The sequence below is a fragment of the Peromyscus leucopus genome, chromosome 14 (assembly GCF_004664715.2).
Source record: "Peromyscus leucopus breed LL Stock chromosome 14, UCI_PerLeu_2.1, whole genome shotgun sequence".
In the NCBI taxonomy this organism is placed as follows: domain Eukaryota; kingdom Metazoa; phylum Chordata; class Mammalia; order Rodentia; family Cricetidae; genus Peromyscus; species Peromyscus leucopus.
Genome location: NC_051075.1, coordinates 80,569,097 through 80,593,133, shown reverse-complemented (window position 1 = coordinate 80,593,133; position 24,037 = coordinate 80,569,097). Strand labels below are relative to the sequence as shown.

Genomic DNA, 24,037 nt, shown 5'->3' with positions numbered 1-24,037 from the left:
CCTAAGCGATCATCCCTTCCGCCTTTCCATGGAATCCACTGCCCTGTGCACCCCATACTGCTGTAACAGCTTTACTCCTCCTGATCCCTGGCTCAATGAAGTCCCTGACCTCTGAACAGCAGCCCATATTTTTCCTTTGCAAAAGCCATCCCCAGGGACCTGCCCGGCCTAGGTCCCCTCAAAGTTTAGCCAAAGGCTTCTCTTGGCCACCTGCACAGGTTTGTTTGTTTGTTTGTTTGTTTGTTTTGTAGCCATGCCATCCCTACATGTGGGCTCTGGTCTCTAACCCCTTCCACACATCATCTGGTTTTGATACAGTTATCAGCATCATTCTCTTCCCTAAGCCAGATTGGCTTGGGTTCCCCTAAGAAAGCACTGTCTGGGGAGAAGGACAGGGAGACATTGTCACCATGTTTGGACTTTAATCTGAATAAGAAGCCTCCCTCTCCAGGGAGATTGTGAAGACAGAGTGAACAATCTCAGCCAGCCCCAGAGCCCAAGAAGTCTCTGAACACAGAGTAGCAGGTAAGGGCGAGGCTTCCTGCTTTCTCCCCTGGGTCTCAAGGGTACCTCCTCCACCCCCACCCATCCACGTGAAGCAGCTTCAGCCAGATCTGGACTCCCCTCACCCCTTGACACAAAACCCCTAAAGAAAGGGGAACTTCAGGTAGTGCCTTGTGCCACCCAGTTTCAATCCTGTTCTTAGTCTGTGCAGAGATGGGTGGGAGCTGACATTCTGTAACTCCTCGGAGGACAAAGCCCAAAGTTAAGCTTCTGGGAGCCACGCAACAAAGCAAGGAAAGGTTGTTATCTTCATTTTCCCATCACATGAGTGGGGTCAACAGGAAAAGGATAGTGCAAGGGAAGAGGACCATGAGACCTGGGCCAACAGCTGTTATCTCCAGAACAGAACAACCAATAAGCCATGGAGGAGGTTCATGAGCTACACAGGTAAGACAACAGTCTGAAAAGTTGACCAGACAGGGTCCAGGGATCCCATGGGCTAGAGCATAGGCCACTGGATCTGAACACACACACACACACACACACACACACACACACACACACACACACACACAAACAAACAACAACAACCAGAGTTGGCCTCAAGTAGTTGATGGAATACCTCAGGAGGCCTATGAGATGAACTTGGTCTGTCTGGAAGCTGGTAGGACCAAATCAGCTGAGCCAACAGAGAGTGGGGGCCAGAGAAGCAATGACTCTGAGGCAGAAACCTGCAAAGCTGAAGAAGGTGAGTTGATAGGGGAAATAAGGCATGGAGGAATCCAAAACTCATCTCATCGAAAGGGCACTCTAAGCTTGCTGCGGAATCCAGGAAAGAGGGCAGAATCTCTAGGGTTTAGGAGCCAAGCTCAGTGTTGAAGAGATGGGACAGGGGGTGGAGCCGAACCTGAACTAAAAGAAGCCAAGACTAGCAGGAAGAAGTCTGAGGAAATCCAAGAACCAGGCAGGTGGGCTGTGGATGGTGGGCATTTGGGAGGACCAAGGCAGGCCCAGATGCTCAGGGAATTATGAAACAACAGAGGGGAATTGGGGCATCTAAGATTTCAAGGTACCAGGCTGAGCAGCCACAGGGGAGCTGGGGCAGGTGGGAGCACAGGGGACCTGACTGAACAGTTGCTTGGGAGCTGGGGGAGCTGGGAATATGGGGAAATAGGCTGAGCAGCTACAGGGGAGCTGGGACAAAAAAGAATATAGGGGATCTGACTGAGCAGCCATAGCAGGTCTGGGAAAGTGGGAGTGTGGGAGACCAAACTGAGGAGCTAAAGGTGAACTGGGGTAGATGAGAGTGTGGGGTTACCAGGATGAGAGCTCAGTAGAGCTGGGCAAGTGGGAGTGTGGAGGACCAAGCTGAGGCACTACAGGGAAACTGAAGCAAGAGGGAGCATGGACAACCAGACTGAACACCTCCGGGATTCCAGGCGGGTAGGGATTCTAAAGGGTCACAGAAGCCTTGACTGCTCAGGAAACAAAACAGAGCACCTATAGCAGAGCTGAGACAGGTGATGTAAAGCATACCTGAGCAGCTCCTGGGGAGCCATGGAAGGTGGGAGTGTGGGAACCAGGCTGAGCAGCTCTGGGGGAGCCAGGGAAGGTGGAAGTATGGGGACCAGGCTGAGCAGCTCCTGGGAAGGTGAGAGAGTGTGGGAACCAGGCTGAGCAGTTCTGGGGGAGCCAGGAAAGGTGGGAGAGTGTGGGGACCAGGCTGAGCAGCTCCTGGGAAGCCAGGGAAGGTGGGAGTGTGGGGACCAGGCTGAGCAGCTCTGGGGGAGCCAGGGAAGGTGGGAGAGTGTGGAGACCAGGCTGAGCAGTTCTGGGGGAGCCAGGAAAGGTGGGAGAGTGTGGGGACCAGGCTGAGCAGCTCCTGGGAAGCCAGGGAAGGTGGGAGTGTGGGGACCAGGCTGAGCAGCTCTGGGGGAGCCAGGGAAGGTGGGAGAGTGTGGAGACCAGGCTGAGCAGCTCCTGGGGAGCCAGGGAAGGTGGGAGAGTGTGGGAACCAGGCTGAGCAGCTCCTGGGGAGCCAGGGAAGGTGGGAGAGTGTGGGGACCAGGCTGAGCAGCTCCTGGGGAGCTAGGGAAGGTGGGAGTGTGGGGACCAGGCTGAGCAGCTCCTAGGGAGCCAGGGAAGGTGGGAGAGTGTGGGGACCAGGCTGAGCATTTCTGGGGGAGCCAGGGAAGGTGGGAGAGTGTGGGGACCAGGCTGGGCAGCTCTGGGGGAGCCAGGGAAGGTGGGAGAGTATGGGGACCAGGCTGAGCAGTTCCTGGGAAGGTGGGAGAGTGTGGGAGTGTGGGGATCAGGCTGAGCAGCTCTGGGGGAGCCAGGGAAGGTGGGAGTATGGGGACCAGGCTGAGCAGTTCTGGGGGAGCCAGGGAAGGTGGGAGTATGGGGACCAGGCTGAGCAGTTCTGGGGGAGCCAGGAAAGGTGGGAGAGTGTGGGGACCAGGCTGAGCAGCTCCTGGGGAGCCAGGGAAAGTGGGAGTGTGGGGACCAGGCTGAGCAGCTCCTGGGGAGCCAGGGAAGGTGGGAGAGTGTGGGGACCAGGCTGAGCAGCTCTGGGGGAGTCAGGGAAGGTGGAAGTATGGGGACCAGGCTGATCAGCTCCTGGGGAGCCAGGGAAGGTGGGAGAGTGTGGGGACCAGGCTGAGCAGTTCTGAGGGAGCCAGGGAAGGTGGGAGTGTGGGGACCAGGCTGAGCAGCTCTGGGGGAGCCAGGGAAGGTGGGAGAGTGTGGGGACCAGGCTGAGCAGCTCCTGGGAAGGTGGGAGTGTGGGGAACAGGCTGATCAGCTCCTGGGAAGGTGGGAGTGTGGGGACCAGGCTGATCAGCTCCTGGGGAGCCAGGGAAGGTGGCAGTGTTGGGGACTGGGCTGAGGAAACTCAGAAAATCCAGGTTAAGCTCGAGATCTGGAGAGTCAGCAAAGACTCAAGGGCTCAGGAAATTAGACTTAGTACTTACAGCAGAGGTAAGGCAGGTGAAGATATTAGGAATAGGCTGTGCAGCTACAGGGAAGCTGGGATAGGTATAGTATGGGAGACAAGGCTGAGAAGCTACAGGGAGCTGGGGACAGTGGAAGTTTGGAGTGTTAAACTGAGCAGTTACAGGGCAGCAGAGGCACATGGGAGTGTTGGGGACCAAGCTAAACAGTTACAGGGTAGCTGGGGCAGGTGAGGGTCCTGGGGTCTGGCTGGGCAGCTAAGGGGAGCTGAGGCAGGTGGGAATGTGGGGAACCAGGATAAGCACCTCTAGGGACCCAGGGTAGGTGAGAGTTCTGGAGAGTCGAGGAAGCCTCCGAAGCTCATGAAATAAACTAAGCACCTACAATGAGCTGAGGTAGGCGATGATGTGAGGAGTAGGCTAAGCAACTGCAGGGGAGCTGAGGTGGCTGGGAACATGAAGGATCAGGCTCAGAAGCCACGGGGGAGCTGGGACTGTCAGATGTAGAGGGTCCCGGGTTATAGGATACCATACTGAACAGGTACCAGTGAGCTGAGACAGGTGAGGGTTTGGAGAATAGGCTGAGCAGATCCAGGGGAGCTGGGGCAAGCAGGAATTTAGGAGTTCTGGCCCAGTAGTCCTAAGGGAACTAGGGAAGGTAGGAGAGGGAGAGCACTGAGCTCCAGGAGGAGCTGGGCCTGGCGGGAATGGCGGGAAGCAGGCTGAGAACCTCAGGGAAGTCAAGGTAGGTGGGAGTTCTGGAAGGTCAGGGAAGCCTCAGCCGCTCAGGAAACCAGACTGAGCAACAACAAAGCCAAAGCAGGTGAAGGTATGAGAATGGGCTGAGCAGCTACAGGGGAGCTGGGACTGGTAGGAGTTGGGGGGATCAGGCTGAGTACCTACACAGTGACTGGAAAAGGTGGGAGTGTGGGGGACCAGATCAAGCAGTTACTGAGGTTCTGGGGAAGATGGGCATGTGGGAAAGCTGAATGGAAGCCAGGACAAGTGGTTGTGTGGAGAACCAGTCTGAGCGGCCAGTGTGCTGAGGCAGGTGGTGATATCAGCCAGGGGATCAGATCAACCACAGGAAATCGGTAGGTCTAGCAGGGGCAACCAGGAATGCTCTGGGCAGGAGAGTCCAAGTGAATGAGCCCTGGGCCTTTGTCAGAACTGAGATGATTCAGGCTTCAGTGACAGCTGAGGGAGTGGGGACCAGGAGACATGGGAGGGACTGGAAACAGTTCCAGGGGACCTGGCCATCTTACCTTTCCTGCTGCTTCATCTCCCCTATGGCGGGCTGCACCTCGTTTCAGGACATGCCTACTGGCTAGAAAATAGTGAGATCTGGGTTCAGACAGAGAGCGATGTGCAAGGACTAGACAGAAGTGGAAAGGGAAGGAGAAAGGAAAAGGCAAAGTACTCGGGGCTCGCCTGAATTCACAGGCAGGCGGTCAGCATGGTTGCAGAGAGAACCAGTAGTGAGGGACAAGAAGGGCCTTGGCTGAGCAGGCACCTGGGCAGGGAAAGTTCCTGAGGCTAACACTCTCAAAAGGACCATACAGACTGCATGCAGTTCCGGGTCAAGAGCCCCGTCTTTGTCCCTGGAGATTAATGGAAACATAGATAGCAAGGTAAAACATGTCACAGCGGTTAGGTATACAGAGAGTTGGATGCACAGAGGGTGGGCCGGGGGGCAGGGGACGACACTTCAGAGTCTGAGCAGTGAGTACCAGCAGCTGTGGTACAAAGAAGGATGCAGGAGGCCAGTAAGGTCCTGGAGCTGATGGAAGGAGGCCAGGGTTGAAGGGAACCCAAGCCTGACACCCAGTTTCCTCATGAATGCTAGCATATCCTAAACGCAAGGATCCAAGGCTTCCAGAAAGAGAAAAGGGCACTTCACTGGGATCTGGAGACACTGGCACCACATAGGGGAAGGCAGGGGTAGGTGTGGGGTTAGGGGTAAGAGAAGAGGCAGTAGGGGAACTACAGCTGAGCTCATTAGGTTCCCATTAGGAAAAACACCCTGCAGAGGACAAGAAGCAGGCAGGCATCAGGGAAGTCAGGCCAGGCCAGCTGTGCTGGATAGGAGCCTCAGGAATCAAGGAGGAAGATTCAAGGAGGGCTGAGGTCAAGCTGGATCCCAGAGCACAAATTCGGGAATCAAAGTAGCAGGCAGATTGAGGAAGGGTCCCCTGGGCATTGGGCATTGTGCCAGTGCAGAATCAGAGTCAAGAGTCTAGGATGGGATTTGTTTACTCTCCTTAGCTTGGAGCCAACTCCAGAAGGCACAGCCTGCATGGTTAGGACCAGGGATCTAGTTTTGTGAAGAGCTTGTGGGACCTGAGAACAGGAGCCACCAATTAGGTCAGACACTATGATAGATATAGATAGATAGATAGATAGATAGATAGATAGATAGATAGATAGATAGATGATACATAGATACATAGATAGACAGATAGATAGATGATAGATAGATAGATAGATAGATAGATAGATAGATAGATAGATGATACATAAATGGATAGATGATAGATAGATAGATAGATAGATAGATAGATAGATAGATAGATAGATGATACATAGATAGATAGATGATAGATAGATAGATGATAGATAGATAGATAGATAGATAGATAGATAGATAGATAGATAGATAGATAGATAGATAGATAGGGTAGATAATGAAATACAGAAAATACAGAGAGGGAACAAGGGATTAACAGGACAGAGGAAGCCAACATGACAGATGACAGGGCAGGCAGAGTTGGGGAAGGGAATGCAGGCCCCACTGAGGAAAGACTTAAATAATGTGCACAGCTTCAAGACATAAGTGCAGGAGACTACAGAGCTGGACATAGAAACCACGCTGGAGGGCTAATCCACCAGCTTTCTGAAAATATCCTTAGGATAGAGCCGGGCTCACAAGTTCTGCTGGCTAGGCCTAGCCTGGTGATCCTGGGGCAGAGAGGGTCTAAGTTGAGACAGTTGGAACAATCAAGGTGGCCACATGATGCCCATGTCCCAGGTCCTAGATCCTACATGCTCTTTGCAGAAGCCTGGGGTCCTAGGAGGGCCAAGGTAAGAGTTCTTCCAGGTGCCTGGATCCGCCCATGTCTGATAAACTCACATATCCTGCCTCTCTTGCAGTCAGAACAACAGCCCCATCTGTCTATCCCTTGGTCCCCGGCTGTGGTGGTGCGTCTGGATCCATGGTGACCCTAGGATGCCTGGCCAAAGGCTATTTCCCTGAGCCGGTGACCATAACCTGGAACTCTGGATCCCTGTACAGCAGCGTGCACAACTTTCCATCTGTCCGGCATTCTGGGTTCTTCTCCCGCAGCAGCTTGGTGACTGTGTCCTCCAGCACCTGGCCCAGCCAGCCCATCACCTGCAACGTGGTCCACCCTGCCAGCGACACCAATTTGGGGAAGACAATTGGTGAGAGAGTTACCAAGGGAGATAAGGGCTAACTGGGGCTCAGTTTGGAGTAAACCTCTGTGTAGAACAATCAAGCTGTACAGACCTTGGCTGGGAGGTGATACCAATCAGGGGAGCGGGGTTCTTTTGTGTCTACCTCCTGGAAGTCTCTGCTTGTGTTCCTCACACTACGGGAGTAGTCTTCTGAGAAGGCTACCAATATATCACATCATGGATGCAGGTCTCAACCTGCCAATCAATATCATATCCGGGAACAGCTTGACCTGAGCCCACATTAGGGCCAACCTTCTCCTCCCCAGACTGATGCCTTCTCTCCTCCAGACTATTAATGCCCAGTCTTTTCTCTGCAGAACCCAGAAAGCCTCCAGTTACCCCATGCCCAGGTAAGTCATTTAAGTCTCCTTTAGTACCAGGAAATGATTGACACAAACAGTCACATTGGAGGCTCTGATCCAGGTTATCTTCCCTCATTAGCTTCTTGCATTGGAGGTGGACCATCCGTCTTCATCTTCCCTCCAAAGCCCAAAGAGACACTCATGATCTCCCTGACCCCCAAGATCACGTGTGTGGTGGTGGACGTGAGCGAGGAGGATCCAGATGTCCAGTTCAAATGGTTCGTGAACAATAAAGAAGTGCACACAGCTGAGACGCAGACCCGGGAGGAGCAGTACAACAGTACCTTGCGTGTGGTCAGTGTTCTCCCCATCCAGCACCAGGACTGGCTGAGGGGCACGGAGTTCAAATGCAAGGTCAACAACAAAGCCCTCCCAGGCCCCATCGAGAAAACCATCTCAAAACCCAAAGGTGGGAGCTATAGATGGACTGGGTGGGGGGGGGGGCGGGGGAGGGGCCTGTGATGGGCATAAGAGCAAACGCTTGTGTGGGCAGGCCTCCACTTTGTCAGTAATTTGTTATGACTTCTCTTCCCCCCAGGGCAAGCCCGGATGCCTCAAGTGTATGCCATGCCTCCACCTCGAGAGCAAATGTCCAAGAAGAAGGTTAGTCTGACCTGCATGATCACAGACTTCTACTCCGAAGCCATCAGTGTGGAGTGGGAAAGAAACGGGGAGCTGGAGCAGAGCTACAAGAACACCCCACCCGTTCTGGACTCAGATGGGTCCTACTTCCTGTACAGCAAGCTCACTGTGGACACAAACACTTGGTTGCGAGGAGACATGTTTACCTGCTCTGTGGTGCACGAGGCTCTGCACAACCACCACACACAGAAGACCCTCTCCCACTCCCTGGGTAAATGAGCTCAAACACCCAACCAGACATTGGGTCCTACAAGACACCGATACCAGCCCTAACCCCTAACTCTATAAATAAAGCACCCAGGGCTACCCTGGGACCCTGTGAGACTACCCTGGTTCTTTACACGGCACATAGTTCGTGACATGCCTCAGCCACGGGCTGTGGGGTCTGACCAGGGTTCGAGGCCTAAGTTAGCATCCGAGAAGGAAAACAGGTCTTACACTGCCAGACCCAGAGCATACAAGTGTACCTGTCCTTGCCAGAGATCATCCCTTGATGGGTAGGAAGTCTGTTCCCAAGGGGCCCTCTCCATACCCTCCCTCCAACCAGCAACTGCTCTGTGATGGGACTGAAGATACCCCTAGAAAACATCCAAAGAAAGGAATTCAGATAGTGCACCCCACCTCAGCACAAACCCCCATCATCTGTCTGTCCTTCTCTCTACCATGACCCCCTCCCTTGACTTAGGAGGTCTCTGTGAGCACTACAGAAGCAAGCTGGGACACTGACAGACAGCAAGACTCTTACTGTCTATACATGGAGCCCAGACAGCTCTGCCAGGCCTCCAGAGGCAGGCATAGGGATGACCACTCCTCACTGTACCACCTCCCATATGACAGTCACACACACTTGTGTTCCAAGACACTGAGACCTATGACCCAGGTTGTTCTAAACACTACCTAAATGTTCATATTTGGGCCAGTGCAGATGAACTAGCTCTCCTGGACACATGAAATCTTTTCCCTAACGCATAGAAAAGTACCCCTAGACCCAGTCTGACCCTCTATCCTCGAGCCCCAATTTTCATCCCACACAGTTAACACTCTCCCATAACTGTATACCTTGGTTCACTTCCCAGTGTGGGCCTTCTAGAATGCCCAGGTATCACCGAACGCAGGCCCTGCCCTCACTCTGCCCTCTGGGCTTGGTCAGGGGACAGGCAGTAAATCACACAGGCTGTGGAGCCACTACCTACAGGGGCCACAAGCCTGATTCAGCCCAGACAGCCCCAGTACTGAGGGGTGGGGGAAGACAAAAAGGAGTCCTGCCGAGTCCGGGCCACCATCCGGTCTGTTGTTTCTGGCTGAGCCCAAGGTTTAAGCTGGAACAATTGGAGGAATTTGGGTCTGCTGGCCCAGAGAGGGCAGAAGGCTGGCCCCAGGGAGGGTGTGCTGGCCCAGTCCAGCCGGTCCTTTCTCCTCCCCCTCCATGCAGACCCACTTGCCACACAGGGAATCACTCCCAGCCCCACCTTGTTGGGACAAACACTGACTGCCCCTCTCTGTCCAGAGCTAGAACTGGACGACAACTGTGCTGAGTCCCAGGACGGGGAGCTGGACGGGCTCTGGACGACCATCACCGTCTTCATCAGCCTCTTCCTGCTCAGCGTGTGCTACGGTGCCACTGTCACCCTCTACAAGGTCGGCACCGTTCCCCCACCACCCCATAATATCTACACTATCCACAAGCTACCTCTGTGATGGTTCATGCTGCCCCTACCTATCCCATACTGTCTCCAGCTTTCTCCCATGGTGTCATATGCCATCTTCTACAGTCATATGCCATCCTCGTGCCCCCCCCACTGTTCCTCTACTGTTCCGTATCATACCCACATTGTCCATGTTGTCCCTAGTCTGTCTTGATGCTCCCCCAAGTTGTCACCCACCCTATCCACTGTCTCCAATCCTATCTGCACACTGCTCCTATGCCACTCTCCATTCTATCCACACCTGGTCCTCACTGGATCCCTATGAGAGCCCTACCATCACGCTTACTATAGCTATACACCATCTCAAAACCATGCCCACACTGTGCCCTACAGTGTCACTGTGTTATCCTCACTCTAGTTGCATGTCGCCCCAAGATTAGGAGCTGCCCGTGTCTTGCTGTACAGGATGGAGGGGACTGGTGTCACACCATTCATCTCAGTTTTGCATCCCACAGGTGAAGTGGATCGTCTCCTCGGTGGTGGAGGTGAAGCAGACCATTGCCCCTGACTACAGGAACATGATTGGGCAGGGGGCCTAGGTAACCTCTTCAGAGGGGCCCAGAGCTTGCTAGGTTCTCTAGGACCAAGTCCATCCTGCTGAGCAGCCAGACACACAGGCCACAGTGCCCTCTCATCTCAGCATCCTTTGAGCTTAGGGCTCTGACTCTGCTACCCAGCTCCCTTCCACATTTGGAGGACCACGGGGAGAGCAGATCCTGCCCCAGACCACAGCCAACAGGACTCAAGCAGCAGCACCACAGCGGTTGCCAGAACAGTGGATGGGGCTGTAAGGTCCTCTTACAGGGTGTCTGGCCAAGAGCCAGACACTCTCCCAGGAGGGGCTGCATTACCTGCATCCATTTAGAGGCAGACAAGCCTTAGAACCAGCCTTGTCCATGCAGTCCTCTCAAAAATGGGCTTTCCTGAGAGAAGGGGAAGTTTCCATATGCCACTGAGGCTGAGAAGCCAGGGACAGCCCTGCCTGAAGGGAACTCTGGGAAGGGCTGCTGAAGATTATTCTAATGGCCTTCACCCCACCATTACCCTTCCAGGTTTTTTCCAGACACTTAACTGAACTCTCGTTTCTTGGAATGTAGGGGCAGAACCTCCCTGAGATGGGGCTCCTTATGAAGACACCTCTTCCTGCCACCCATGCAACATGCTGAGTTCTCAGATGCAAGATCCAATCAAAGACACTGCTGACCCCACAGCCTGAAGAGCAGGACACTGTTACCTCACTGCATGACCCAGCTGTACTCAAGAGAGACGTCCAGAGGAGGGCCTGAGCCTCACAGCCTCTTTTGAACCCTAGCAGGAGCTGGTGCAAAGGCCACAGAACTAGGGCTGAGCAACCCAGAAGGATCTCCAGGAGAAGGGCCTGATGAGCAGATCCAAGTCAGGCCAGAAGGTGGTCCAGGAGCAACAGGGGAAGAGGAAAGGATACTAGAAAAGCTAGGCCAGAATGTGCCCTTCCTGCAGCCTGGCATCCAGACCAGGCCACATACGGCAGAAAATACCAGTTAGAGTAGACATCCAGAAAGAGAAGCCACACCTGGGACACTGAGGCTGGTTGGCCACTGGTGCTGAAGACACACGGTGACTGTTTCCCCATTTCATATAAAGTCAAATTCCAGGTCAGAGTCTCCAACAAAGACAGAGGAAGAAAGTCGGGGGGAAAGGGGTGCCCGACTCGTAGGGGACTCCCAAGAGATGTTCATTGCCACAAAGCTTAGCTTTGCCAGCTTTTTTTTTTTTTCTTTAAATTTTCTGGAGCCCATTTATGTCTTTAAGGTCTCTCTATATCTTTTTAATAACAATAAAACATCCTTCAATATTATACAACTCACTCTGTTCTTCCTGTGCAGACCAGCCCCACTGTCCTTGTACAAAAATTACACACACACACACACACACACACACACACACACACACACACGTGCACACACACCACACTAACATCCCCCAAAACCTCACTCACCCAACATTCTGTTCTCAGTCTCAAGTCTGCCCCAACCATCCCATCATCAGGTAGGGATGTGCCCTATGAGTGGGAATCACTCTGGATCTACAGGATGTGGTGAGCAGGAGGGAGGGGCAGCCAGGAAGAAGATCAGTAAAACCCAGAGGAGCAGACTCTGCTGCAGCTTGAGGGTAGGTTGTAGACCTTGCAGTGGAGAAGGCAGGCTGGTGAAAGTGATCCCCTCCCACCGGCACAGGGCGTCAGCCTTTGGAAGGGAGAGCGAGGGCAGAGGAAGGAAAAGTGGGGCTCTGCAGTCAGAGCAGTCTGCTCTCACTGCCCTCCCACAGTGGAGTTTCACAGCTAGACCATCCTAAGACACAGGTTTGACTGTTAGAAGCCGTTCGGGTCTGCACAGGCCCTGGCAGAGGACTGGACTAGTCAGGAGAGGAGCCCCACCAGGGAAGCTGCAGTGACTGTATAAACCAGGCTGGCCAATGCAGCTGCAGTTTCTGCTGTTGTGAGAGATGTGTCCTACCCTGGACTGGGAAGTGTCAGCTTCCTGTAGGTGGGAGATTCTGCTGTGGGAGCCACACACTGACAGGCAGCAAAGTGTGGCATTTGACTCATAGGCGGTACCTGTTGCACAGTGAGCTTCAGGGAATCCGGGCGTGGGCCAGATATGCTAAGTGGCTGAGCTAAAGCAGGATGCTTGGGACACAGAATCATAGTTACAGAGCAGTGGGACCTGGGGTAAGGGAAAGGCTCTGTCCTGGACCTTCAAGAGATAATTAGGTCCTTCATATGTCTCAGGACCAGAATATGATCACACCAACCTCCCTCTAAAGTAAGCAATACAGGAGATTAAGATCTTTGAGTACAGAGAATGTTTAGGCTTCGGAGACACTTGCAGGCAGGCACCTTCCCTGAGGCCCTATAGCAAAAGCAGGGGTCTCCCTTCTGCCTCTTGGGGACCTTTGGACCTCCCTGGCAAACTAAGAAAAGGAATACAGTCAGGCCAGTAACTGGTCTCCACAGCTGAGAAAGCTGAGCTGAAAGAGACCTATCACATTTCATTTCTCCAGGGCACCCAGGCAAGGCTCCTGTGTAGTTTTAAACCACCCCACTTTCAATACCAACTTCTGAATTAGTTTCCATAGGCTGCTAGAACAGATCATGGCTTGACTAGCAGAGGACCATTTTCTGCCAGCCCTGGAAACCAGGAATTTGGGATATGGCATCAGAGGTTAGTGTTCTCCATGCTGCAGACAGAATCGGTCCTGTGCTCTATGGTAACGGCACTCAGCCATCCCTTGTCTTGTAGAAGCAATGCACTAGCCACCGACTAGTTTGTACAGCCTCCTCCCCATGTGTGCATCTGTGTACCAACTCCCCCTTGTAAGGGACCTAGTCCTACTGTGTTTGATGTCCTACCCTGATCCAGTGACAAACTCAGTATTCAAATACAGCCATGTACTAGTGTCCTGAGCTTGGGACTTCAACACTTATTGCTATGGCCAAATACAGGACAAAAAGCAAGAATTTTGAAAGAAATGAGTCCATCATGGTAAGGAAGACACAGATGGGAAGCTCTGTGGAGGCTGGAGCATGCAGCAGTTTCTTGTTGCTTGGTACAACCAGGAAGCTGAGAACCTAGGTTAGAACCAGGGCCAGGCAATAACACATTATCCCAGACCACATGGCCCTATATCTGCCAGGCTTTGGACAAAGAGGCAAGGAATATCTATTGTAGCAAGTAGATTTGACCCTTCAGGCATCAACAGCCAGTTCCACGTGCGCTGACACCTGCTCTCATGGCAGGCCTGGATCCTGGCTCCCAACATTCCTTCTCATGGCAGGGTGGTGTCCTGGCTCATAACATACAAGTGGAATTCAGAAACTGTCCAGGGCCAGATATAGCCCCAAATGCATGCCCTAAGTAACCTATTTTCTCCATTAGGCCCTCCCCCTACCATCACCACCTCCCAATAATGCCATCATATTCTGAATCCATCCACGACAGCTTGACCCACTGATTAGTTCAGACCTCTCAAGATCTAACCATCTCTGGGAAGTCCTGCACAGACACCTCCAGAGAAATGTCATCACTTAATCCAGTCAAGATGACAGTCAAATGAACCGTCTCATCAGAGAAGGAAGAATCTTGCCACAAGTTCACTACATCAGCTCCTGCCTCAGTTTCCATCCTGCTGGCTTGCCCCAAGAATATCAAACTTACCATCCACACTTCAGGCCCAACTGTGTGGCCAGCCTCTTAAAAGCCTTCAGTCCATTCCCCATTCTATCTGTATCTGGGTCTCTATCTGTCTATATGACCATCCTTCTGGAGCTGGAGCTGGAGCTGGAGCTATATTTCTGTGGATCATCCATCTGTCCTTTATGTCTATCGTCTGTCCTCCCTTTGTTGTCTACCTACATCATCTCCGTTTCATCATCCTCTGTCTCTATCATCCACTGTTTATGTCTGTCCTCTATCTATCATCCATGTATCATCATCATCCTCTGTCTCTATCATCTACTCTTTTTATCTGTCCTCTATCTATCATCCATGTATCATCATCATCCTCTGTTTCTATCATCCACTGTTTATATCTGCCCTCTATCATCCATGTATTATCATCATTCTCTGTCTCTATCATCCACTGTTTATATCTGCCCTCTATCTATCATCTCCATTTCATCATCCTCTGTCTCTATTATCCACTGTTTATATCTGTCCTCTATCATCCATGTATCATCATCATCCTCTGTCTCTATCATCCACTGTTTATGTCTGTCCTCTATCTATCATCCATGTATCATCATCATCCTCTGTCTCTATCATCTACTCTTTTTATCTGTCCTCTATCTATCATCCATGTATCATCATCATCCTCTGTTTCTATCATCCACTGTTTATATCTGCCCTCTATCATCCATGTATTATCATCATTCTCTGTCTCTATCATCCACTGTTTATATCTGCCCTCTATCTATCATCTCCATTTCATCATCCTCTGTCTCTATTATCCACTTTTTATATCTGTCCTCTATCATCCATGTATCATCATCATCCTCTGTCTCTATCATCTACTCTTTTTATCTGTCCTCTATCATCCATGTATTATCATCATCCTCTGTTTCTATCATCCACTGTTTATATCTGCCCTCTATCATCCATGTATTATCATCATTCTCTGTCTCTATCATCCACTGTTTATATCTGCCCTCTATCTATCATCTCCATTTCATCATCCTCTGTCTCTATTATCCACTGTTTATATCTGTCCTCTATCATCCATGTATCATCATCATCCTCTGTCTCTATCATCCACTGTTTATATCTGCCCTCTATCTATCATCCATGCATCATCGGCCACTTGTTGTGCTTCTCTGAAGAACTGTGGGTACTCTTCTCTGAGACTCTGTAAAAGCCTAAACTTGATGTGGTTTCAGCCATAATGACTGGACACATTTGCTTCAAGTGGAACACTAGCTTTTTTGTTTGTTTTAGAGGCAGATTCTTGTGTATCCCAGGCTAGGTTGTTATGTAGTCAAAAATGACTTTGAACTTCTGATCCATCTGCTTTCACTTCTGCAGCACTGGGATTCCAGGCTTGCACTCTCCATACCTGGTTTATGTTATGACAGAAATGAAACCCTGTTTCTACAGCTAGGCATGCACTGTACCAACCAAGCTACATCCCCAGCCCAGGACAAACACTTTGCTGACATCTGTCTGAGTCAGCTTTAGCAGGGCAATTGGGATAATAAGAGGTGCCTAGAGAAAAGTCTCCCTCCAACACAGGCTATTCTCACCCATGTGTTCTGGGATCCAGAACAAAGAATCAGGAGGTCCTTTCTAGAATGTGCAAACAAAATGATCATGTAGACCAACACCATGCCTGCTCTCATGTACATCCTAGCTGAGGCTGGGGTCCTCCTCCCATAGGCACCATGCCTGAGCCCTGAGTGAACAGTGCAGGAACTCCACTAGTGTGAGCATGCACTTGGGGGGCTGTAGCTTGGCCTTACCAGGCCCAGAGTGTTCCCTAGGCCCTGTGGCCTGACTCTGCCTTTGGCCATGACTGCACTGGGCTGCTCAGCTGTAAGGTCTCTCCCACCCCTGCTTTGCTCACTTTTCACCCACTTGGCCACTTTCTCCCATGGGTGATCTACAGCCTGCCTGTGGGAAACTGTACATGGGCTACACAGTGAGGGGTCCCAACCTCGGAGCTTGAGTTCAATGAGTGAATATACTGTCTGCGTGGTTACCCTGTGTCACATCATGTCTTGACTGTCCAATTTTCTCCAATTGCACATCGGTGCCAGGTCAGAAGATTGGTAGGGGTCAGGGGCATGGTATGACTTTACCATAAGTGCACCGAAGCTGAATAGACCCATAGGGACATGGACCAGGGGGCATTTCTGCTCCCAGAGCTCAGGTTCATTTGAGAGATGGACATCCATGGTCATTGAGTGGAAGAGGCTAGCGCAGTGGTGGGCTGCGCTGGGTAGGGAAGTCATAGAGGAGAAGGTGGGTATTGTGCTGGAGGTAATGAAATAAACACAGGAAGGTTGTGCAATGAGGAAGCTCTGTGTAAAAAGACTGAGGCATAGGCACTGTACTGGGCCAGGATGATCAGTACTGAGCCCGAGAGGAGGGATGCTAGAAATCAGCAGATGTGTCTTCCTGTGAGGACCTGTGTGAATGAGTATGCCATGTATGCCCCTGTGCTATGGCAACTGCATAATGCCACACTGCAATACCTCCGTGTATGTCCTTAGACAATCTTCATGTGGCTGTTGAGTGCACATGCCATATGACCATTTCGTGCAAGCTCACCTTGAACCTACCAATAATGGTCCTGATGCTGCAGTTAATGTCTGTGTCATCACAGTTCCCAGGCTATGGAAGCACACATGTGTGTCACATGCCAGTCCCTGTGTGGGCAGGCATGGGTGCTGCCTCTGTGCCTAGCTAATACAAGTATTCTTTCCTCTCTTGGCATGGTTGGGAGCTGTGATCATAGGAAGGCAGTGGAAATAGGCACATGGCCTAACGTGGAGGAGGAGGCTCAGGATTCTAAGCTAATACAGGGCCCAGCCTTCTACCGACCTTGGGGCTGTAGCCCCTGGGCAAGCAGTTCTGGCTAGATAGCAAAGTGTAGGGATTGGAAAGGGGCCAGTGCTAAACTCACAGTGTGCTAGCATGGGAGAGGGCAAGTGGTATTAAGCAGACCACAGTGACTCAGCTCAGTCTAGAGGTAACACTAAGAGCGCCTTGGGTAGGCTGGCCTGTGTCTTGCTGTGAGGCTGTCCTTGGATTTCAGAAATTTCAGCCTCCCAAAGCTAGAACCATTTCCCTGTGCTCTTCAGACAGCCTTGACTTGGGACTTCCATCCTCTAGCACCCATGCTAACAGCTCAGGACTTGGCTGAACTATGCTGCATCATAAGGGGCCAGTTGTGGTTTGTGTCCCTCACCCTACAGAGGCAACTCTTTCTTACAGGCCAACAAGAATACAGCTTGTAGTCAGGCCGTGGTGGTACATACCTTTGATTCCAGCACTCAGGAGGTGGGGACAAGTGGATCTCTGTGAGTTTGAGGCTAGTCTAGTTTGGTGATATTTTATTTGTGCTGAAATGTGATTTTACTTGTATGTTAATAAAGTTGCCTCGAGATCAGAGCTAAGAGCAAGCCATTAAGCAGAAGTCTGGTAGTGATAGCACATGCCCTTAATCCGATCTCATGGCAGGCAGAATCTCTGTGTGTTCAAGGACACAGCCAGCATGGTGACGCATGCGTTTAATCTCAGTACCAACCATAGAGACCTGGAGGTCTGCATAGACAGGCAGTGACGAGGAAGTCATGTGGTTGGGTTACAGGGGAAGGACAGCAGCGAGTGGTAAGATAAGGTGGTCTTAGCTCTTAGCTACTGCTCGATCTCTGGGCTTTTAACTCTTTATTTGGCTCTATGATTCTTATTTAATAAGACTGTTTAGAATTACATCTACATTTGGCGCCCACGTGGCAAGAATTCATTAAAAAACCATTGGTGGTTACAGGCCCAGCTTGGCCCAGCTTGGCCTGGCTCAGCCTGGCTCAGCCTGGCTCAGCCTGGCTCAGCCTGGCTCAGCCCCGACTCAACCAGAGTTTACAAGCCTTAGGCCTGGCTGGAGCTACCTGTCCAGCTGCACTCGGTCAGAGCTGCACTCTATCAGAGCTGCACTCTGGTACACTCTGCACTGTAGCTGCAGCTGAAGCTGCTTGCAGCTGATCACCAACTCTTGGTGGGAGCTTAAGGAAGCCGCAGCTCAGGCTTGCATCAGCTCAAGCGGGAGCACGGGGCTGGATTTCAGCTTTTAGCCAGAACGCATGGCTACGCTTTCTCTCTCTCTCTCTCTCTCTCTCTGGATTCCCATCTCGGATGCTAGGTAGCTGTTTTGAAATTCCCTCAGATTTCTACTGTTCTACACAGACATACATAGTAAGTCAATTAAGATATCAGATATTTTAAAAGGAAAAAAATTTTACTTAAATTTTTTTACTTAAAAGAGAATTTTACTTAAAAGAGAAAATTTTTTCCACATTAAAAAAATGGGTATTATTTGTACATTAGAAGGAAATTGGTCTTTGTTTGATAAAACTTTAGGCAGTCTGAAAATGGAACAACTATATGAGAAGATTAATGTTGATGGGATGTACATGACACCAATTATGCATATTATTGCTTTCCTTATCCTTATTTTACAATTTAAAAAGATAGTCAATTTAAGTGCCAGGATAAAAGCTTTAGAAAAACCCGTAAAAATGAATTATAGAGAAATTCAGACTCAGACAGAAGAATTTAAGGGTGAAATTATTTCAGGATTGGATTATAAGGTTACAGAAAGAAAGCCTGTTTTCAGACAATCAAACTTAATTTATCCAGTAACCGTACAGCAGCTACCTGACCAAGTGAATGCACAAAATAATTGACTCCCATTGAAATGATGGATTTAAGAAGGTTTAAGGAGGCTATAGTATCTTATGGTATGCATTCACCATTTGTAACGCAAATGTTAAACTCCTGGTCAACTTGTAATAGGATTAATCCACAGGACTGGAAAGAGCTGATAAATGCTGTCCTGGAATCCGGTACACAGCTGCAGTGGAAAATGTGGTTCAGAGATGAAGTTAAAACCACAGAAAGTCAGTGGAGGGCTAGAGGTGTGGACATGTTCCAGGATCAGCTTGTTGGAGAAGGCCAACATGCTGCAATACAAAGACAATGTTTATATGATAACCAAACCCTAATTCTATGTTGAATGGCAGCCTTGAATGCATGGGACAGAATTGAGGAAGCAGGAAAGAAAACTGAGTCATTTACAAAAGTTATACAGGGCCCAAAAGAATCCTTCACAGATTTCTTACAAAGACTGACTTCAGCAGTAAACAGAATGGTCCCAAATTCAGAAGCTAGCCAGATAATAATCGAATCTTTGGCTTTTAAGAACACAAATGCAGCATGCAAGAGAATAATCAGGCCATTAAAGGCAAGATCTGCACCTTTGGAAGATAGGATTAAAGACATGTTTATTGTTGAATCTTATGACCATGATGATATGTGGATAGGAGAAGCAATTTCAAGAGGTTTGAGCAATGTCAGATGTTTTGGATGTGGAAAGCAAGGACATTTGAAAAGGGACTGTAAACAGGGCATTCCTAGAAACAATGTTTCTTCAAGGAACAATGACAACAGAATGCCCCTTCCTTCTGGAGTATGCAGAAAGTATGGTAAGGGAAAACATTGGACCAACAAATGTAGATCAGCAAGGGACAGACAAGGTAATCTGGCCCCACTGGTCAGTTAAGTTGGGTTACATAGTTAAGATGAAAGAGGGGAAAAGAGTGGGCTTCCCCCTGGCTCCTGGGTCCCACATGGGTGAGTGGGGACCGAAGAAAGAGTGTGTGTGGACATTAGACAGTTCTGTGTAAAAACAGGGCATGATCTGTAAGTATGTTATTGAACATTTTTGCATCTGTAATTGGTCTGTAATTCTCTTTTTTGTTGGGTCTTTGTGTAGTTTCAGTATCAGGGTAACTGTGGTCTCATAAAATAAATAGGGCAATGTTCCTTCTGTTTCTATTTTGTGAAATAATTTGAAGAATATTGCATTAACTCTTCTTTGAAAATCTGGTAGATATCTGAGCTAAAACCATCTTGTTCTAGGCTTTTTTTGAGAGAGAGACTTTTAATGACTGTTTCTATTTCACTAGGGATTATGGGTCTGTTTAAATTGCTTATCTGGTCTTAATTTAATTTTGGTATGTGATACCTATTGAGAAAATCATCCATTTCCTTTAGGTTTTCCAATTTGGTGATATAAATAGGTTTTTATTAAAATTTTTCATTTATTTTACATCCAAACCACAGTTTCCCCTCCCTCCTCTCTCTTCTGTTCTCTCTCTCCTCCCACCTACCCTCCTTCTCCATTCAGAAAGGGGCAGGCCTCCTATGGGAGTCAACAAGCCTGGCACATCAAGTTAAGGCAAAACCAAGCTCCTCCCCTGCATCAAGGCTGGGCAAGACATCCCAGAATGGGGAATAGGTTCCAAAAAGCCAACTCATATGCCAGGGACAGGTCCTGATCCCACAGCTAGGGGCCCCATAAACAGACCAAGCTACACAACTGTTACCCACATGCAGAGGGCCTAGTCGGTCCCATGCGGGCTCCCTAGTTGTTGGTGTAGAGTCCATGAGCTCCCACTAGCTCAGGTCAGCTGATGTACAGGCTTTTAAAGTATGTTCTTATGATTCTTTAAATTTCCTCAATATCTATTGTTATGTTCCCTTTTCATGTCTAAGTTTGTTAATTTTGATATTCTTTTTCCACCTTTTAGTTAATTTGGATAAGGGTTTGTCAATCTTATTGATTTTCTCAAAGAACTATCTCTTTGTTTCATTGATTCTTTGAAGTGTTTTATCATTGTTTGTTTGATTTTTTGTTTCTATTTTATTAATTTCAGCCCTTAGTTTGATTATTTCTGGCCGTCTACTCCTTTGGGGTATGATTTTTTTCCTTTTTGTTCTAGAGCTTTCAGGTGTGCTGTTAAGTTGCTAGTGTAAGATCGCTCTAGTTCTTTTTATGTAGACACTTAGCACTATGAACTTGGTTTTTAGAATAGCCTTTGTTGTGTCCTGTTTAGCACTCTGGAAGTGGTGGAACCTGTGAAAATGGATCCAATAAAAGAGGTGAACTAAAGTCACATACAATAGCCAAATTTATTCAGAGTATCAGACAACTTATACTCTGGGGGTTAAGGGGCGTCATGTGAGTAAAGTGTGCAATTACAAGGGGAAGCCATGCATAATGAGCAAACTGCATGCAGCAAAAACGTTTTTCCATAGAGGCATATAAACAAATAAAATGGCCAGTTGTAATAAATGACCTGAAGTAAACTCATTTTTATCTGCTACACTTTGGAAAGAACACAAAAACACGTTCCAAGAGCAATTCCATGTTTTGAAGAAACTGAGGTCACAAAGCTCTTGTGTTGTTTCTTTGCATCCAGCGTTCTCCTCATGTGACTCCATCCCTGGACCATTTTATGATATCTCCCTTTTTATTTTTTAAACATGGGATATCCGGAGTCGTTTTTGTTTGACATGTTAGAGATAAATCTAATTATTCACAGATAGCTCATAATCAAGCAAATTATAAACATAATAACATTAGAACAGTGAGAGCATTGTGTGTAATACTCTGCCACTAAGAACAGGGATCCAAACTATGTTCAGTACTATTGGTTAGAATGCTTGAAAATAGACCCATATGATTAGTAGTGCTGGTCTTTCATAGAACATAAGCCAATATTTGCCCTTTAATAGGAACACAATTGTTATGATGTCTTATGCAAATGAGAAGTTCAAATCCCAAGGAAAAATTAAGGGCAGTCCTTTCTTCAGATGAATGAATGAGTCTATTACAGTCCCAAGGTCCAGTCATAAACAGAGTCATTAGTAAAGCTAACAGGAGCTGGATCCATCTAATCTACAAGTTGAAACAAAGTAGGATGAGGAACATAAGACCAATATATGTGTTCAGAGGCACTCATTGCAGATGCACGGGTCAGAGCAGCTAACGTCATCAGAAAAAGAATTTCAGGTGACCCAGGGCTCTGTGTGTTTAGTAGAATAACTTCTCCCTTGGTGCACAGGGCATTAAGTTGGCCCTAAGTGGGCAGACTTGACTTCTGATGACATGGCAGATATCTCCTTTTGTGTTTTTGCTGGAGGGTTGCTATCTTTCTGGTGACTTCTACTGGCTCTTCACCCTCTGCAGTCATCCTTATAGACCAGAACTGGAAAAGCTGAAGAGGAATCTACAATGTTTCAATGAATCTATCTGCAATAACAGATGCACACCCCTTGCCAATTTTTTTCGACAGAAGTAAAAATAAGGCTGATTAATCTATCAGCTTGCTTATTTCTTTCTGTAATAAAACCAAGGAGGTTAGACTTGCATGAGTATGAGTTTATTGATGGAAATAATCCTACAACATAAGCAGAATCTGAAACACCGTGTAAGGGTTTGTGTATTAACTGTAATAGATGAATCAAAACAGCCAGTTCCACCCTTTGGGCTGAGGGGAAAGAAGCAGTAATAGATTGGTGAATAACTAGACCCTGAATCCCTCCTGTACCCTTAGATGAGCCATCAATAAAATAAGGATATGCCTGTGGGAGGGGAGAAAATTGGACAATTTTTGTAATCACAAATTCATTTTGTATGAGATAAACCTATAGCTTACCAGCTGGATAATGATTTCCTATCCTTCCATAGAATCTGCTAATTAAATTTGAAAATCCATAGAGTTCTGTAGTGCTCTTAAAAACTATTGTTAGTTAAGGGTAAAATAATACAGCAAGGATCAAACCTATATAATTGTTGACATCAATTAATAAATCAGGTGTTGAAATCACCTGATTTACTAATTGAACAAGAAGAGTAAGGTAAGCAGTTAACATTTTTCTGGCCCTTATGGTGTAAATAAATCCATTCCAAATGTTTGTCCTCTTGTGCTATACCTGTAGGAAACAACTTAGTGGAGAAAATAAGCTTAAAGACAGTAAAGGATCCACAAGATACACAAATTCTTCTTCTAGTCTGGATTCAAATAGATTTAGTTTTTTTTTTCTTCTTGCCTCTCAAGATAATATGCAAGGATTGTCCAATGCCATCTTTCCTTTTAGATTTTTAATAGATTGGTTACTGCATATAAGCATTTTGATCTTGTTGAAATTACATTGGAAATACCAATTGAGACTTGCTTTGTGTCCAAGCATATGGTCAGTTTTGGAGAAAGTTCCATGAGGTAGTGAGAAGAAGGTATATTCTTTTTTTTTTTTTTTTTGTGTGTGTGTGTGTGTGTGTGTGAAATGTTCTGTAAATATCTGTTGGTTTATAACTTCAGCTAGCTCCAGCATTTCTCTGTTTAGTTTTTTTCTGGATGACCTATCTATTGGCAAGAGTAGAGTATTAAAGTCTCCCACTATCAGTGTGTAAGGGTCAATTTACAATTTAAGCTGTTTCTTTTACAGACTTGCATGCCCTTGTGTTTGGGGCACAGATGCTAAGAATTTAAATGTTGACACAACTCCAGCAGAATCTCTCTGCTCCACCAGAGGCCACGTCAACTGCCAGAAGTCCAGGGAGACTGCATGCCCATAGACTGCCTCCACTCTCTCAGTGCCCACCCACACTACCCCCAATTGACCCTCCCCTCCTCCCCTCTGTGTCCCATCCCTTAACATGAGCAGAGATCCCTTGCTTGACCGCAGGAAATGCCAGCTGCCAGAACTCCAGGTAGGCTGCATACCAGGGCATCCCCCTCAGTCTCTTGTCCCCCCATCTGTAATCCCCCATCCCTCCTCATCACAGTATCCCAACCCCCAACTCAGGTGGAGACCCCCTGATTGACCAGAAGCCATCCCAGCCATAAGATGTCCAGCCCCCAACCTGGGTAGAGTCCCTCTGCTCAACTACAGGCCACTCTGGCCAGAAGACCAGAGAGGAAACAGAAACCAAGTAACAAAACATTCATCCAACCAAAAAAAGAGAGTCCCCTCACCACATAATAATCAAAACACTAAACATACAGAACAAAGAAAGAATAAGCTGTAAGGGAAAAAGACGAAGCAACATATAAAGGCAGACCTATTAGAATTATACCTACTTCTCAATGGAGATTGTAAAACTGGAAGGGCCTGGGCAGATGTCTGCAGAATCTAAGAAAACACAGATTCCAGCCCAGATTACTAGACCCAGAAAAATTTTCAATCACCACAGATGGAGATAACAAGATATTACATGATAAAATCAAATGTAAACAGTATCTATCTACAAATCCAGCACTACAGAAAGTACTAAAAGGAAAACTCCAACCTAAGAAGGT

General features: G+C 48.4%; 1 gene segment (V, D, J or C); it reads left to right on the top strand.

Annotated features, from left to right (window-relative positions):
- Window positions 1–618: 618 nt before the first annotated feature.
- Window positions 619–11,476, top strand: LOC119089031. The segment is given in 8 exon segments: window positions 619–951; window positions 6,606–6,896; window positions 7,247–7,279; window positions 7,371–7,700; window positions 7,830–8,144; window positions 9,441–9,571; window positions 10,095–10,178; window positions 10,737–11,476. Coding segments are annotated over 7 exon segments (1,197 nt in total).
- The last annotated feature ends 12,561 nt before the right edge of the window (window positions 11,477–24,037 follow it).